The sequence below is a fragment of the Dysidea avara genome, chromosome 8 (genome assembly GCF_963678975.1).
Source record: "Dysidea avara chromosome 8, odDysAvar1.4, whole genome shotgun sequence".
Classification (NCBI taxonomy): Eukaryota; Metazoa; Porifera; class Demospongiae; order Dictyoceratida; family Dysideidae; genus Dysidea; species Dysidea avara.
The window spans coordinates 17,182,614-17,200,748 of record NC_089279.1 but is presented as its reverse complement, the minus strand read 5'-3'; the positions used below and the strand labels follow the sequence as shown (position 1 = coordinate 17,200,748).

The 18,135-nt window shown below is 38.1% G+C and overlaps 2 protein-coding genes across 2 annotated transcripts in view; one reads left to right on the top strand and one right to left on the bottom strand.

The window, feature by feature from the left end:
• Positions 1–8,931, bottom strand: part of LOC136264807 (uncharacterized) — an 18,225-nt gene extending 9,294 nt beyond the window's left edge. The window contains exon 1 of the mRNA XM_066059576.1: positions 8,844–8,931. Within this exon, the coding sequence (XP_065915648.1) occupies positions 8,844–8,931 (88 nt within the window). The remainder of the gene's footprint in view (positions 1–8,843) is intronic.
• LOC136264059 (tyrosine-protein kinase transmembrane receptor Ror-like) lies at positions 8,879–18,135 on the top strand. Its single transcript, XM_066058742.1, has 8 exons — positions 8,879–9,032; positions 10,032–10,077; positions 10,218–10,663; positions 11,711–11,737; positions 12,916–13,161; positions 15,823–16,082; positions 16,139–16,328; positions 16,378–18,135. The coding sequence occupies exons 1-8, from the start codon at positions 8,969–8,971 to the stop codon at positions 17,844–17,846; spliced, it is 2,748 nt and encodes a 915-aa protein (XP_065914814.1). The 5' UTR covers positions 8,879–8,968; the 3' UTR covers positions 17,847–18,135.

Below are 18,135 nucleotides of genomic sequence, written 5' to 3'. Positions count from 1 at the left end.
GAATAGCAATAGAGTTACAGTGACAAAGTTATAAAGCAAAAACCAAACAAATGTAAAATCGCAGGATCGAGATACTCTAATAGAATAGTCACTTAAAAGGTGTACAAAAAATGTCAAAAAAACTTACCAGAGTTCTAACAGGGACCTCCATACCTAACACCTGCATCCTTAACCACTGAACCACTGCTTCCTTGGTTGATCACCTCACTTAATTTCTGTTTTGTAAATGAAATTTCTAGTTGAAATCTGCTTATAATCAAATGTTTGTAATTTCATATATCTACCAATAGAAGTACTAGATTGTTCTAGAACATTCTATGTATGTTCTATTAGAAGTCCTCAAAAAATGTATACTCTATTAGAGTATAACAATTATAATATCAAATATAAATCATGCAATGAAATACATTTATAAGTCTGCCTTCAATAATCATCATTGTATCTGCATAGAAAAGAAGAAACGTGAGTTAAAGCAAACCTCAAAGTCAGGTTTTGGGGCCTAATAAAGTACAAAAAGAAGTGAAATCCACACAAAAACAGCCAAGCTATGAAAAAATGGTGCAGCCTTAAAAAGCCTGGGTGAAAAAAGTTGTGAGGTGATGACCCATGAGAAGTTTTAAGCTTAACTAAAATTCCATGAGTTTAGAGCTACTGCTTGTGAGACCTTGAGCTTGGTAGTGAAATTGTGAGTCTCATGGTGAATTGGTGAGGGTTGGAAGGCCTGCTATACTCGGTTTTCCCTGTAGCCGTGACAGACGTTTGATCTTTTATATGTGAATAAATGCTCATAACTCCTTGGATATTCCTCAGATTCACAGCAAACTTAGTGCGTGAATCCACTGTTACACACTCTTCATTGGTGCCAAAGATCGAGGCAATCGGGTTACATGTTTACATTTTATAGCAAATTTTGTTATGTGTGCGAAAAGAAATTGAAGCCCCCATACAGCATAAGAACAAAAAAAACAAAAAAAAACCAAGAAATTAAAACGAAACTTAGATCTTGCAAACGGCTGTTGAAAATTCAATCAAATTTGCTGTGTGACGTACCCTACCTGGCAGACAGCTATAATACAAAAATGGTACGTTTTGGAGAAAGGGCCATGGGTTATGCATGCATGAAAAAGCTGTTTCTTTTTCTTCTTCACGGTGTGGTGCACTGGCTTTCTTGGTTGCATGACACACTATATCGTGTGTCTTGATATGCTAATAAAACTCATATACACTGACTAAACACTCTTATTGAACAGTCACTTTTTGTTTTCAGTATTCAGATAATCAAGGATACACTCTGTACAAGTGACACCTCTGCAATCAATCCACTGGCTTTGCATGTAAAAGAACTCCCATCTTGATAGCCACCACAAGAGCAGGCATTAACACACTATGCATGGAGTCATTAGCACAAATCAGCACCTTTGTGCTGGTGCATGCATTACCGGGAACTAAGTACTGTAGTAGTAAGCCTTTTGCCCAAGTAATTTCAGACAGTAAAGCAATCAAGCCTATATAGGCCTGCGTCAGGAATTAGCCATTGCTAGGTAATGCTTGGATAAAGGCACAGTTAGTTAGTTTGTCATTAGAAAATTTGATTCAGTATTAATAAATTCCATATATATAGAAAATAGTTGAAATAATTTCACTCTGAAGGCACATTTGGGCTTGACATATGACCTAATCAATTACTGGCAAGTCATAGTAAGGGAATGGTGAAGGTGGTTTTACATCACTTGCAGGCAGCTTTTTGTGCAGGTAATAATATTGCAGATAATAGTAATAGGGGCGGGAAGTGGGGAGAGGTGGATGGGCTTAATAATGAAGACGAGTGGAATCCAGAGGTCCAATTTAGGCTCTCCATGGACTCTCCTTCCACTTCCAAATGAGGAGAACACAAAATTAATTGTAAGCTCTCCTAGGCTTCCCAGCTCACTACACAACATTCCAACAAATTCATGGCACCAAACCTCTACTCATGACCTTCACAGGGTCTGATATGTAAAAGCTGCTGCAGAAATCAAACTCACCAATTCTGAATAAGATGGAGTGGAATATGATAGTGTATTAGGCCAGCAATCCATTTGTGGTAAAATGTGAATTTGATTTTGTGTGTGTGGAAGCCATGATGCAAAATATATAGTCATAATGAATTATGGAATTTCCAACCAGAGACCTGCTCCACACCTAACACCAGGGTCGTTGTGCTTGTCTGCACAGGTTGCTGGAAGACTTTCAATACACCCGTTGTGTTGCAAAGCATTGATGAAAGTTCTACTTTAAAATAAATGAAACACTTCAATGTGCTATTGTTTAATGTACTGTAATAGTCATACATTTCACTTAAATACTCTAATAGAACAATTGCTTCCATTTAAAATCCTTTGGGGTAGTAACTTTACAACAGTGGGAAGAAGCAGAGTAAGTGACAGTCTAAGAATTTCATGTAGCAGTGGTGATGGCCTTGAGTTGCCATATGAAGACAAGTTAATTCATTGTTGGGTATCTCAGTCAATTGGTTGACACTTTATAGAAAGTTATCAGTGAGTTTCATATAATATATTATATTGTCTCTTCTTTGTGATAAAGGTGATGGGTGGTTCTATATTGTTTAGAAATAAAAGTTTTATATTTTAACTGAATACTGTATTACATTGTAATGCAAATATGAAAGTGAGACTGGCTTTAATTTGGGGCTGATACAGAAATGCACATCTATGTCTAAACAGCTTTATCGTAACAAACTTGCTGAAGTTACCATTGCTAAAGCAGGAGCCAATACACGCCGCAAGACACAAAGGAGTGTAACACTCAGGATATAGCTACGTTTTATCTTTTGTAAAATGCCATTACAGCCACAGAGACAGTAGTAATTTCCTGGGCTGTGCTTGGTTATCAGGTGCTACCACTTAATAAGCAGCCATAGAGTGTTAACACAGCTGAGGTATTTAAAACAATGGTGATTTCATTTCTTGTCCCCTAAAGCAGAGAGAGAGTACTTCTAGTACATTGTTATGGCTTCCTTTTAATACCATGAAGGTGATGCAATAAACCACTGAGCAGCAGTGAATATAGGATGACTGCCCTATATGGACTTGCAGTTTAAGTAATTAGACAGATATGATTGCTATAGAACCACTAGTATCATGCTCCTTCATGCTTTTGACACTTGTAAGCTCCTGGCTAAAGGCATTTCGTGTTTTCTTTTTGTTTTGATATCGCGTAGTTTTCTGACTATATTCAGCATTTAGCTATGACTTTCCGATATGGTGTACATATCCACTCACTGTCTGTATTTGCTTATAGAAAACTTTTAAAGAACAATGTTGTAAGGTGCGGATCTGTCTGATGGCAGTGTTGCATGGTAGGGTTTTCCTTTTTGTGAGATATACAATACTGTTAACATACACAGGGTTACATTTAAAGGATGGGAGGCGCTCACCCCCCTGACAAACTCCCTTCCTCCTTGATTTTTAAGCAAAAGTTTAAAAAAAAGTCTCACAACAGCTGTAGTATTAAATGAAATGCATGATGTGCATGGGACATAGTGTGTTTGAAAGTGCATAACTGGTCTTACCAAGAGTCCTAAATATATTATGTACTCTTCAGTGGTCTTACAAACATTTTCACCATAATAATTATAAGTACCTCATTGACTCAAGTTCACCTAAACTACTACTTTTCTACTCTCTTTTGCATTTTGTCAGGTGCAGTAGCTGAGAACTGTACCTGAGAATGTATCAGGAACAGTAATAACCTTGTGCATGGCCATTCTCAGGTACCTGGCCTGAGAATGCTCCAGAGGCAACCTGAGAGAGTCTAAATTGAGGAGGGCATGTCCCCAGGCCCCCCTAAATGCCATGTGTATAACATGCACGAACATGCCCCTTACGCTCTTGTCCCCTCCCCCTCATTTTCCTACCGCCCCATACTCTCCCCCAACACTTGAGTATAGATGATGAAGACCTGATATATAAAGTTTGTAATTATGCACCTTTTATAGGCTATAGCTTTTCAGTGGAATCAAAAAAACATGTGTTGTATCCTATATCTCATAGTAATTTATTTATTATTTATTAGACAACTATCCCTCTAGGGACCTGGCAAGGAGGCTAACAGTAAGCCTGTGAAGCAGGGAGTCAGAAACCTGTAACTGAAAACTATGCTTAATGCAGAAAAAAATCCCAGGCCAGGCGGTGACTTGATCCACAGACAGCTTGCAGTCTAGGCAAGTGCCTGAGGAGCCACACAGTCAGGGGACCAGGATTTCCTCTGCATTCAGCCAGTACTCAAACATCTTGACCTCTCGTTTTTTCATTAAGGGTTATTTATTAGAGAACTATCCCTCTAGGGACTTGATGAAGTCCTCGGATACATGCAACCACAACTGAAACCAGGCAAAGAGTCAGCTGTGTAGGCACAGCAATGATTATAGAGCACAAAAGAAAAACAGCCACTGGCAAAATAATTATATAATAGCTAAATTTATTGTTTTTATTTTATTTATTATTGTATTACAGCACATAAGTACTGAAAGCCATTGGAAAGTCCTACCAAGGGCTAAAATTGTATGGTGTACAATAATTGGCTTTTAGATTTTGACCAACTTGAGTCAAACTGTAGTATATTATTGTACTCGACTTTGCATACCCACGTAACATAATACTGTCAATTGAATGTGACCAAATAGTCTATGCAGTGAGTAAACATTAGCACCTTTAGCAATGTACTGAGTGGACGGACTAGCTACAGTAGGCAATTACGTCAGTGCATAGCTAGATTATATTATCTATGGTCAGTGACACTTCGAACAATTTCACGTTTGAAGTCCCGACCATATACTGCTGCACACCATCACATGCACTATATATATTATACATTTAATACTAATTCTGACCTTGTACCATCATCAGACAGAAAATACCTTGAAAGTGGACCAGGAGTGACGGCAACTTCAATGGCTGCATTTTTGTCCCCAATCTCACACCTAGCCGCTGAGGTCACATGACTGGACACGCCTTGCCAAATCAATTCGCTGAAGAGTCAGAAAAATTTGGGAGTAGCTTCAATTTCGACTGAGCTAGTATGTTAAATAGCTATTCAGTGAGCACTTCAAGTTGTGGTGAATTTTTGATCTGGAGGATGATCTAACAAAAAGGACGGGGCCGGGCTGCCAATTACTGGCACACTGCCATAAATAATCACTATGCCTATATATGGTGTCCATGCATGACGGGTTTTATTATGATTATGATTAAAGTTCTTGGTAAAGGCACTGAGAACCTGTATATCAGAAGGCCTTATAAAGGCCTAAGATGTTTATATTAACTTCACTAAGTATGTTTGAAAAGTAGGAGAAAGAAGAAAAAATCCATGACTGCATGGACCTGGGTTTTAAAGCGGAGCTAGCTATATAGACGTTGCATGTTACTCTATAAATAGCAGCTATGCTTAGATATTATCTACTATACAAGTGTGATGCACTGTACTTGAAAAGCATAATTTTTTTTTCTTTGTTGAATTTGTTAAACATATAAAGTATACGCATGTAGTTACACGTTGAGCTAATTAAGTCCTGAGAGAAAGCCATCATTAATGATTAAATAACTATAGTATAGATTACAAGGATGTGAATCCTTCAGTGGTCCACAAACAGGACCGGCAGGCGTATTGGATGGCATTACAAGTTCTTGAAATTTGGTCGAGAACTTGGGTCATTTGTAGTACACCACTCGATCCCTTTTTTATTCAAATGTCAGACGAGCATGTGGTAAGATTTATGATCAATCAAAGTTTTCACTACGTGGGGACGCCATAAAGTACATTGTCTGTTACGGCCCTTTTCCCAAACTTGTAATGAAGGTCAATCTAGTACCTACACACATCCACTCTTGACACCTTTGCTGCTGTCACTAATCATCTAGTTGGCTGAAAATTCCTGAAATGCTAGTTCTCTTGAGACAAAATCTACTCGGGACTAACATACATGCATAGCTACCGTAAAGCGGTTCTGTTGTATGGTATACTTCAGCACATTAAGCAACAACAAGTAGCTTGTTTCACTATTAGGTAATAAAGTCTCCATTTGAATGTAGCTATAGCTACGTGATATATGTATGAAGAAATAAGGGCCGGAAATTATATGCACTGTATATTATACTTCTAGTTATGCTGAGCTAAAAGTCATTGGCTGCTATTACTATGCACAAATGGTTCATTTTAAGTAGATATATAGCATCTCATGTAGGCTGTATATAGGACCAGGTGTTTTACAGACCTTCAGCACTTGCATGTGCTATAAAATACCTTAAATAAACTAGTTCCCGTTTAGATCCACATGGGGTACTTTGAGATAATAAGTCACTCTCTAGAGTTTCTAGGATACAAGTACATGAAATTAATCTCCAGGCCATCTGACAGACAAGCATTCGAGCGTAAATTGGATGGCTGCAGGTTCAAGGCTACCATGGCAACGTTGAAACCGGGTCACTATTGCTTACCCGGATGACCCACTGACCCGGATAGCTATCCGAGACCCGGATGTGACCCGGATGTGACCCGATTGACCCTGATTAATTAAAGCCGAGACGTGTTTCGGGTAGTCTCGGGCGAGCGAACGAGTCTACATTTTGAGCGTTCGATTCGTGTTGAGCAACTTCAGCCTAGCTGTAGGTTGAAGACCAAAAAAAATAAATAAATAAATAAAAAATAATAATAATAAAAAAAAAGGTCTTCACCTACTGACAATAGCTACCCCTCACCATAGATACCCTCAGTTTCGTGCTACATACTGCACTTACTAACAAATAGGCGTGGCTGAGCATATGTTGGTAATGCGATAAGTGGGCGTGGCTCACGAAAGAGCTACGCGATAGCGTTTATAAGTTCCACGTCGTCAAACGAACAATTTCGTTTCTCACGTGATCCAATCCGGGTCAGACACGGATAATGTGACCCGGATGACCCGACCCGGTTTCAACGCTGTGTAACCATGGATTTTTCTCCTTTCTGCACCTTTTCAAACATACTTAATATAACATAGGTATAGGACCAGGTGTCCAAGCTTCAGCCCTTAAATGAAAATTACATATAATATGACAGACGTAACAGTGCATGCATGTCCCTATATATGCATACATGCATGCAATAATGGGTACATTGCATAATGCATATGTATAGCTAGAGTACAGTATACTACATATACAGGTGAAGGTTCAGTTTGTCCAACAATATGATGATGTCAGTTGCTGAGCTTAAGCTATGTACATAGCTACATACTATAGATCACACGTGTTGCTTCATGCTGTTCAATAGCCTATATATAATACACACCGTCTTTAGAAGTTCTGTATACTAGCAAATAATATTATTAGGCTCTCATCCCTGCCCACACCGCAGTTTTTCTTACTGCACCAAGGATTTTTTGTACCACTGGTGGCTGAGTGTAGCCATCCAGCACCTTTTAAAGTTGGTAAGTAGCTAGAACAGTCCAAGAAAACTACATTCTAAGTCATTTAAACTAGTTCCGGCAGCTATCAGTCTAGTTAATAATATTTTTTTTTAAATCAGTCCTCCCATGTACACTCAGGCTTGAGCAAGAAACTACCTCTTATATAAGCATGTGGTTCAACAAATAGATTGCTGATAGCTATTTGCTGATGATGTCACGATCTACAAGGAAATCTCATCACCTGATGATGTTAAATTGTTGCAGTTTGATCTCTCAAGTATAGCTCAGTGGGCGAAAAAGTGGCTCTTGCATCTCAATCCAATTAAATGTGATAGCATAGTGATTTCCAACAAGCGTTCCCCAATTTTACCTTCATACCATCTAGATTCTTCTGTTATTCTACACCATCCTGTAATTCGATACCTAGGCATTATAGTTGACACAAAGCTGAACTGGAATGAACACTGTAAATATGTTTCAGCTAAAGCTACTAAAGCACTCAATTTTCTTCGCCACTGCCTGTTCAATGCTCCTTCATCCATTAAATCTACTGCTTACAAATGCATTGTCCGCCCCGTTATGGAATATGCCAGTCCAGTTTGGCATCCTCATACTGCTAAAAACATCAATGCTCTGGAATCTGTTCAGCGTAGAGCTGCCCGTTGGGCTTCCAATAGTAGGTGGATTCCTTCATCTCACTGTTGGAGTAAGTCTTCTGACGAATGCATCCAAGCATTAAAGTGGCCTACCATTCAACAGCGTCACAACTAATTTACTATTTGTTGCATTCATGATAGTCTCTACCACAGGAATTCCTTACCATTTAGTGAACATTTTCAGTTGTCCCAAGCTCCCACAAGGTGTCACCCTCTATCTCTCCGGCCTGTGACATCGTCTATCAATTCGTTTCGTTACTCTTTCTTTGTGAACAGCCCATTTCTGTGGAATACCATACCCCATACCATCCTGCGAATTAAACAGCCACCCTTGTTCCGTTTAGCCCTCCGTCATTTTCTTTTTTGAATCTTCTGTATACTTAATGTTCTTGCTTTGTTAGTATTTATGTTTGTTCTTGTAGTAGTTTTGTTTTACAGGTGTATTTGCTTATGTCATTGTTTTTGTAATTTCTGGTGTGTATGTGCTTTTTGTGGGAAGTACGCCTACAGGCTTGTCCTTTTGTACAACCCGGTCTTTTGACAAAATTGATAATAACATAACATAACATAGCTACTCTAAAAAACCTATGAGACTGTCTTGTTACAGCCTAGTCTTGTTATGGCCTGTCCTTTGAATCATATGACACCCACGCACATGTGCGTGCTTGCATGATTTAGCCAATTGTGGTTCAAGTATCAACCCAAAATAGAAAGGCACTGCTTTTAGTGTATATAGCACTTACGAGTGCTGACTCGGCCACAGTTATTGTGTGGCTTTCCTTTGAGGTTTGTCATCCGGTCTAATAGTGACATAAAGTTGACACCGGACATTAGTCCCGCTTATTGGATTCGTTGCTCCTGAACATTCATGACATTCAAAGCGATGTTAGCCGTGCTAGTAAACCTGGTGGTGATACTGTTACAAGTAAATGGTAAGCCGATCATGTCTCAGTTTGTGTCTGAACAATTACTGTCAGAATGTGGTCAGTACTAACTGTACGTTTGTGTTATGAGTCGGATAGGGTTACTGATGCGTATCAGTTCGTATCATCAACGCTGATCAACGTGTGCACATGCCGTGGCTAGCTACATGAACCGGCACTGTTAGTTACTCCCATCACGATATCTACAGTGGTGTTATGTTGAGTAGTAGATTTTCGAAGCTTGTCCATGGAGACGTACTTAACGCGGCCTGGTGGCTTGTGTTACATTAGTTGTGTAGTGCATTAAGAGAGAATTGAGTCGAATCTGCTAGAGCTGAGCTAGCTAACTATACTAATCCGGGTAGCTATATTGTACACGTAGTAATTTTGTGACAGCCACAGGCTAGGTGGTTTCGGAACTGAAAAGTTAGGAATGAGGTGTACATAATATTATATAGTTTGTTATGTGACGTCTTTACTGCATGCCATATGTATATCAGTAGTATCAAGAGTTATCTAGCTACATTGTAATAGCTGTAAATATTAACTTCATTAAATTACCCAGAATTCAGTTTTCTTAGACTGCTGTAGCTAGCTTAAGGTGCTGGATGGCTGCACTTGGTACGTAAATCCTTGATGTAGGAAATAAAGCAATGTAAGAAAAAAAACGAAGCTGAAGAGAACCACAAGTCCATGACTCTTGAGAGAACTAATAATTAAATTTGTGTGGCCTTACTTAGACAAGGGTATATACTGATATTTGCATGTAGTTCGGTATACATATGTAGAGCTAGTTGGTTACCAACTATATGTTGAAATCTATCTGGTACACTGTTTTTAGTTTCTATCATTAGTCACTTATTAATAAAATGTTAGCCACACAACATAAACAGCCATACACATGTCAATTATCTCTTTGTTTGTGACAAACACAGATTGTCAGGTGTATATATGTGTGTATTTTCATGTGACTGAGAGAAACCTGATACATTTATATTTGTGTTTCAGCTCAAGGTGTGCCTGTGTTTGAGGATTCTTCTCAAGTCTCTGCAATGTAAGATTACATGTTGTGTAACAGTGTTTCTTCTTGTAATAATAGCCATACAATGTTGACATACACTTGTGCAATGCATTCTCATATGATTATGGGAATTGTCATCATAAGAGGATTAGGATGTTATTTCATTCATATAGAAACACAAAGGATATTGTATGTGAATCATACAACACTACTGGATTTTGTCAACGCTACCTTGGAGTGCTGGGTAGTCAAGTGAAATATGCTCGGAACACGTCACGTGCGGACAATATTTCAGAGTATGATGAAAGTGCTGCCCAGTTGCACGAGTTGTTACTTCATAGATTACCAACGCATCAAAAATGCTTAGATATCATAATTCCTTTTCTTTGTCGGTGGGTTTTTTCTAGCTGTGATCCAGCTTATAATATTCCAGTAAGACAGCGTGTCTGCCTTCAAAGCTGTCAGAGGCTTAGTACATTTGAATGCGGTGAAGTATGGGACATAGTATTACAACAAATTGCTATACTTGACTTTGGAATTTTGGATGCTCCAATGTGTAGTATTTTAAGTCCTGCCAATGGCGGTGATGCTCCAGATTGTATTGATGGCATTGCTGGAGGTAATGCTTGTGTGTTGTGTTGTGTGTGTGTTGTGTTGTGTTGTGTGTTGTGTTGTGTGTGTGTGTGGAGTGTGGTCTGTGTCTTTCTGATTAAATCATTGTTTTATTCCTGACCTAATGGTATTACCTAGCACCAAGGATATCTTAGCAACCTCAGATTTTATGCACCTGAGGCATAAACTTAACTGACCCATTATTAAAAGTAATCCCCACAATGATCACAGAATACTAAAGGTTGTTTTTAGAGGTTTATCGTATCTAAACTAGGTTAATCAGATTACTCCATTTGTGGAAAGGTGTTGCTTACTTAACTCCAGAACATGATCTCATAGTTACTAGATTCACGTCATTATGACCTGTTTGATAATTTACATCATGTCCTGTAATGAAAACTTACCAATTCATATATCCTGGCGTCCATTATGATATTCATTAAGGAATTGCTATTGTTAGAAGCACCTGGCTTCTATCTATATTGTATTGCTTTCAAGTGTGTATAAAAGTAGCGTCCTATGTTTTTATTGTATGATTTGAGTGAGAAAGCTATGCAAGATTTTAAAGTCGTTGTTTCTTGGGGGAAGGATTGAAAATATAACTACCAGCATTAAAATTGAAAACTTTAGAATGGAGCTCTCAAGATGAGGTTGTTTGTAATAATCCATACAAGTACTTCCTGCGAAACTTCATTATCTATGTGCACAAAACTTTGATTAAGCGAAAGTTTGGTTAGACAATAAAATAACTTCACAAAATTAAAACTATATTCAACAGATGATTCACCCAATTTTAGTCTTTACATTTGTCCATTTCATTTATGTGAAAAGGTCAATTTGTTGCTATACAGGATCACATAGTAACATTATATCATTACAATTTTGTCCCTTTTCTGATGATATATTCAAAGGAAGGGTGTGTTAAATCTCTATTCTTAGGACTTCTGTGTTCATTTATTATACAAAATATTCACACAGTGTAAGTATGTATGCTCTGTGTATGTGTTACAAATGTATTATATAGTCTTCTATTGTTGTTGTTTTTTTAATGTAGGAGAGATTCCAGAATTTTCACAAACAGGTTAGTTGTATTTGTAATAGTAAAAGTGCTCATACAATTATGTATGTATTTATTATGTAGTTGAATCTCATTTAGGTATGCATATGTGTACAAATATATATAGTGTGTGTGTGGGGGGAGAGGGCAGCATAGCCAAGTGGTTAGGGCATTGGCCTGGTAATCGAATAGTTCCAGGCTTGATTCCCAGCCGGACTGGGCCACTTTAGTGTTGTTGTTTCCTTGAGCAAGAAACTTTACTCACATTGCTCCAGTCAACCCAGCTGTTAAAATGGGGACCTGGTGCCAACTGGGGAAGCAGCCCACCCAGCTGTAACATCAATGGGAATGCTCAACTGTCCATGTCTCACATAGCAGTTGAAGGTCTAGGTGGGACTTCAGGTGCCCAGAATTTCACCTATGAGACATAGTACAGCCTCCTGCGGGTTACTAAACCTGTCCCAGGAGGGCATGCCTGCGCCGACCCATAGCACCTGAGTAGCGCACAGGTGCCCCGGTGCTGGCCACTGGGCAGCATGACTGCATAGCGGCAGCTGAAGGCTTTGTGTGTGTGCGCGCGTGTGTGTGTGTGTGAGAGAGAGAGAGAGATTGGTACCCCTGATGGCTTCAGTTGGATATGGTATTTGCATAGTATTAATTAACTAGACATGTTCTCTCTACATCTGTGTAAAATATGTTGTATCACATCACTAATCCAAATATTGATTTCCACCTCATAAGCTTACTGACACTGTTGGTTCTTATAGTAGTAAATGGTATGGTCATGAAGGGAAAGTGGTCATAAAGTACTGGCATGCACAGTTTCTTGTGCTTGTGTACATTTCTTTTTATTTTATTACCCAATATATAGAACTTAGACCTTACTATTGTCATTCATTCAGTATGACTCCACAGCTTTAAGGACACAGTACATACACACGATTTACACTCAAGCATCTTAAATTTTGGTGCACTTAATTATTTTGTCACATTCAAGTATGCATGCAAATTTATAATTGTAAAAAGTCAATTCAAGGGCTTGCCACCTTCATTCTTTAGGTTGGTATACAAATTGCATTTAGGAGAGTTTTGTTTGGTGCAATGTGATCATGTTTCACTGTATTTGTCATAGATATGTATGAGTAGCAGTGATATACATCTATGTTGTGCTATTAGTGAATTATACTTATTTCCATTCACAGCTGACTGTTTTTCTGGTCAGGGAAGAGGATACAATGGTACTATGAGCACAACCATATCAGAAAAAACCTGTCAAGCCTGGAATGTACAAGCACCACACCAGTTCATCCTACCATCTATACAGTATCCAGAGATAGCTGGAGGTCACAACTACTGTCGTAATCCTGGCTCCAGAGCTCCTAATGGTCCATGGTGTTTCACTACTGACCCAGACACCAGATGGGAATATTGTGACGTACAAAAATGTGGTAAGTCCCTTTATTGTGGACAGTAGAGACACATGATTATCATGCATGTCTGTAATGGTCTGACTTCTGGCTTGTGTAAACTTTGGTAATGAATGTTGTGTCTGGTCCATAATTAGTTGGTAGTGGTATGGTGATCATTGAATGCTTTTCTGTGGTATGGTTTTAAAATGAAATTCAGTGTACTTTACATGACTGTAATACAAAGAAAAAGAGTTCATAATGTGATGGAATTGGTGCTCAATACTGCTCATAAATAGTGTGACCGTCTCACCAACTTGTTAACACAACTTCCAATATTCTTTTTCTCAGCATTATGTAAAATGTCCAAGTGAATGGATCACCAAAGTTTCAGCCTATTGTGGTGAATGGTTTTGGAATTAGTGCTAGTCTATAGGAAGAACAAGAAAATCGATTTGTACAGCAAACAAAGTACAGGCACTTAAGTTCGCAGCCATAACTTCTGTTTGCATTGGCCTACAAACATTGGAATTGACTTAAAATGTTCACCATAGATTTGCAAATCAACCAAGGTATAGTGTTAGCTCTGTAGTCACTTGCGCATATAGGTATGAAGGCGGTTTAGTTACGTTTACCACATCATAAACAAACACATGTGACACGCATACCATTGGGGCTAACAGAAATGCAACAAAGATTTTCATGAACAGGTGAATAAGACGGTGTATAGTTTTAATCAATTTGAGTCTTCCTTCAATAGTAATGGCCTGATAAAAGCTGTGTCTTTTTCTTTGTAGCATGCATAATTTTATGATTTTTTTTTTCAAAATGCATGCTTGTGCGAACAAGTTAGGTTTTGGCTGAGACAGTCACAAGTACTAGTGTGGCATGTAAGTTTTCTTGAGCTGGCAACACATTATTAAGTATAATGAACTCTCCTGGTGGTATATATATGCTGGAGGTTTTCAAATCTCATTACATGTTTGGTTTCTGCTGATCATGTTGCACTACATTCCTTAGGTTGTGTTGATTTCATGTGTTCTATGTTACAATACTGCTCAATGTAATATTTTACTGAGAAGCATGGGAATATGCTACCACTTACACTAGTCTTGTCATGAAAACATAATTGCTAAAATGCATCTTGAAGACTTGTATGTGGTTCTATGAATCAAGTGTAATCCCATTACAGATTATCTGAATACAAATATGGTTTCCTTGTCTACTGATTAACTTACGTACATGCAGTTTCTTTATTTTGGCAACTTCAGCAGTTAGACAATACAATTAAATGGCTGAGATGCAGAAACAGAGTTTTTATATTTGTTAGTGTATCTACAGTTGTACACAACATGCCAAAATAATTCATTGTCAACGTTAAGTCATGTACAGTATGTAAAGACGGTAAATTTGAAACTTGAGACTGTCATTACTGCACAGCTTTTTAATAACACATAGCTTTTGGTTTTCGCTTAACTTGTGTTTTTAAAAAGGAGCCTATTATTTCATAGATTGCAGTAAGCTTGATTGTTTACTGAAGTATTTCAAAGATGTCTTTAATTATGGTGTATGATATTAACATTATTAAATGGAATTTTCTTGACTGATGACTTCAGACAAGCGTAACTCGATAATGTCTAAGGCTACAGGCTTGATTTTTTCACTGTTCGATGTTACTTCAGCGGACACGTTCCTTTTGGCATACCACAGTATGTCCAATGCATTCTTCATAGACTTACCAATTTTCTCCTTTGTATCCATTCGTCTTTGCTGGAAGTGAAAGGTGTCTGTAGCACATGATGGCTTCCCTTTGAAATGAAAATTGTTCATATTTTTCATAGTAGCTACTTTGATTTGCAGGGGTGCTTTTCGAACAGTTCTTGACTTGTAATTCTGTGGAACAGGTTGAACATAGCTGACAACGAACCATAATGGATACTTCACTTTTCAGCAATAATTAATAGCTGGGATGTGCAGCGCCACATCTCTGTTTTTGATGCGGTATGCGTGGGTTCAACAGTTTTAATAATTTTATTTACAAAAAAAGTTAACAAACAAGTACACAAAAAAAATGAAATTTTCAAATAGAGCAGGGCCAGCACATCGATGGTGCATGATATTAAATCACAGTAAAACAATAAGAAGTGTTATATCCCTACTGTGCTCAAGATACCATAACGGAAATGCACAGTAGGGATGTAAAACTTCTTATTGTGCACTACTCCAACTTGTTTCAGTGATGTGCCTCTATAGTCTAGTTGAAATTTCCAAAAATTGCACACGATTATCCAAACTGATCAAAAAAAAAAAACAAGATGTAAGCCTACAGCTGTGGCTAAATGCATTTAAACAGTACATAGCTTTGTTTTCATGTTTGCCTATCAAGTGTTCTCAGATCTACACTTGAATATGTAGTTAACTCAGAGGAGGTCGGCAGTGCTTTAAGCACTACTTTAAAGTATTACCTTAATTGCATATTTCGGCTTGAAATTTCTTGTGACCCTTAAATAGTCGCAATACAAAAACTACCAAACAGTGCAGTCACAGGGGGTTGTTTGATATACAGATTGCACTTATAAGCATATTCCACACATTTTATTTCATCCCAGAATATCAACTTTTGCGTAATGAATTTCTAAAGGTGCTTAATTGCTCCTCTGTAGCTAACTGATTATGTCACAGTGTCTTTTTTATTGTATGCAGACCCAGCTCCAACTTGTGAGTTTTATGTTGGCTCAGTTTGCTATGGAATGGGTGCAATTGGAAATGATTATGTGTATGTTGACAACAGTGATACCAGCCAGCAAGATCTTGATTCCAGATTGATGAGGCTAAACAGTACCCTACAGACCAAGATGTCCCTTGACATACCTCATTACTGTGACGACATGATATTAACATTGATGTGTCATAATTCATTTCAACTGTGTGACCATAACTCAACTACGCCTGTTCCCAGAAGGGTTAGTGACAGGAAATGTATTCATCCATATCTTTTCATTATTATTGCTTTCTATAGATCTGCAGGTCCTATTGTGAAGCAGTAAGCACTGGAGAATGTAGGCCATTGTGGGATGAATTGAATCTTGCATCTGTGTTAGCAGTCATTCAGCTACCAGATTGTAGCACTCTACCATCTCCAGAGGCTGGTGATTCTTTGGAGTGTTTTATTCCATATAATACTGGGAGACGTCCTAATAATCAATCTGGTTAGTAAACTACCCAGACATGTCTGTTTTATTTTTATCTGTTTTATAGAATGTTATCTTCCTAAGGATAAAGGAGTAAATTACAATGGCACTGTTAATGTCACTGTGTCAGGAAAATTGTGCCAAAAGTGGGACTTGACTACACCGCACTTTCACCCCCTGACCTCACGTTATCGACCATATCTTGAGGGACACAATTATTGCCGTAATCCTGAAGGGCGTGGTATACGTCCATGGTGTTATACAACAGACCTGAGTACAAGATGGGAATATTGTGATGTTCAACAATGTAGCACAAGAACACCTTCTGGTGGAGATGACAGTAATGATGATTCCACTATTATTATTGCTATCATAGTACCAATCTTGTTTGTGATTGCCGTATTGTTAACCATCATTGTGTTAGTCATAGTATACAGAATATTCCTTTATAAAAGAAATGAATCTAAAGGAGTTAAACTGGAAAATGGTTCTCCAGCAAGGAAAGGCTCCATTCCTAATGACTATACAGGGGGTACGTCACTCACACCCCTTGATGCTACAATTAAAATTGGTGACTTTAAACTGCCACACTATTCCAGAGCTAACATTACATATATTAGTGATCTCGGACAAGGAAATTTTGGTATGGTATTAAAAGGCCAAGCTAAGGAGATTATTCCTGGTCAAAGTTCTACTATAGTGGCTATCAAGGTTCTGAAGGAAGGCTCAAACACTAATGCTAAAAATGATTTTCTCCATGAAGCTTCGTTTACCAATCAATTTGATCATCCCAATATTCTCAAGCTGTTAGGAGTGTGTTTAGAAGAAGAGCCATTTTGTATGATATTTGAGTATATGGAATTGGGAGATTTGAATAGCTACTTGCGAAGTAAAGCAGTGAGTGTCAGTCAACCTAGTGCCATCTTATCTATTCAACAAACAGTCAATATGGCTGTTGATATTGCTTCTGGGCTAGAATATCTTGCTTCGTGTCACTTTGTCCATCGTGATTTAGCTACAAGAAATTGCCTGATCGATAGTCAGCTTCATGTTAAGATTGCTGACTTTGGACTCTCTAAAGATGTTTACAGTAAAGATTATTACAGGCTGGGTGAAAAGTCATTGCTACCAATTCGGTGGATGCCACCTGAAGCAATTGTCTTCTCCAAGTTCACAACACAGAGCGACATGTGGTCTTTTGGCATTGTTCTATGGGAGTTGTTCTCTTCAGGGGCCCAGCCTTATTATACACTATCTAATGAAGAAGTTGTGGATTATGTTACAAATGAGAAAGTGCTTCGATGTCCAGTGGATTGCCCATCAGAACTGTACGATCTTATGCTTGACTGTTGGGCAACAATTCCTGAAGATCGGCCGACTGCTTCAGATGTTCGTGAAGGTCTCCAGAACTGGAGTCCTGAATTATCAGCTCAGAATGCTGCTGATCATTTACAATATGTACAAATGAATGCTGCCAAAGATGCAGTACCCAAAGTTAATGGCACTTTATCACAGAGCAAAGAAACGATGGTGTGAATTGATTACGTTAGACCTTGTATATAAAGCTATTTCACTCTCTTGTGACATTCAATCACTACATAACCAAAATACAATAGTGTGTGTATATGTTAGGTAAATATTGATGTGTAAATAAAATGGTGTGTGTGACTGTGTTATTTGTAAAGTTATTCCAGTACAATTTAAATAACTGCATGTATATGGATTATTTTGGTATCAATGTTGAAAGTTGGGAGCAAAACTCCAGCACAGTTTTAGTGGGTTGAACATCACATTAACATTCAGTTTTTTATCATGTACTAGCACT

Bases quoted from the DNA above. Each gene is read 5' to 3' on its own strand.
- LOC136264059 (XM_066058742.1), top strand. From the start codon at position 8,969: ATGACATTCAAAGCGATGTTAGCCGTGCTAGTAAACCTGGTGGTGATA. The intron at 10,664-11,710 runs GTAATGCTTGTG...TTTTTAATGTAG, and splicing joins TATTGATGGCATTGCTGGAG to GAGAGATTCCAGAATTTTCA. The intron at 13,162-15,822 runs GTAAGTCCCTTT...TATTGTATGCAG, and splicing joins TTGTGACGTACAAAAATGTG to ACCCAGCTCCAACTTGTGAG.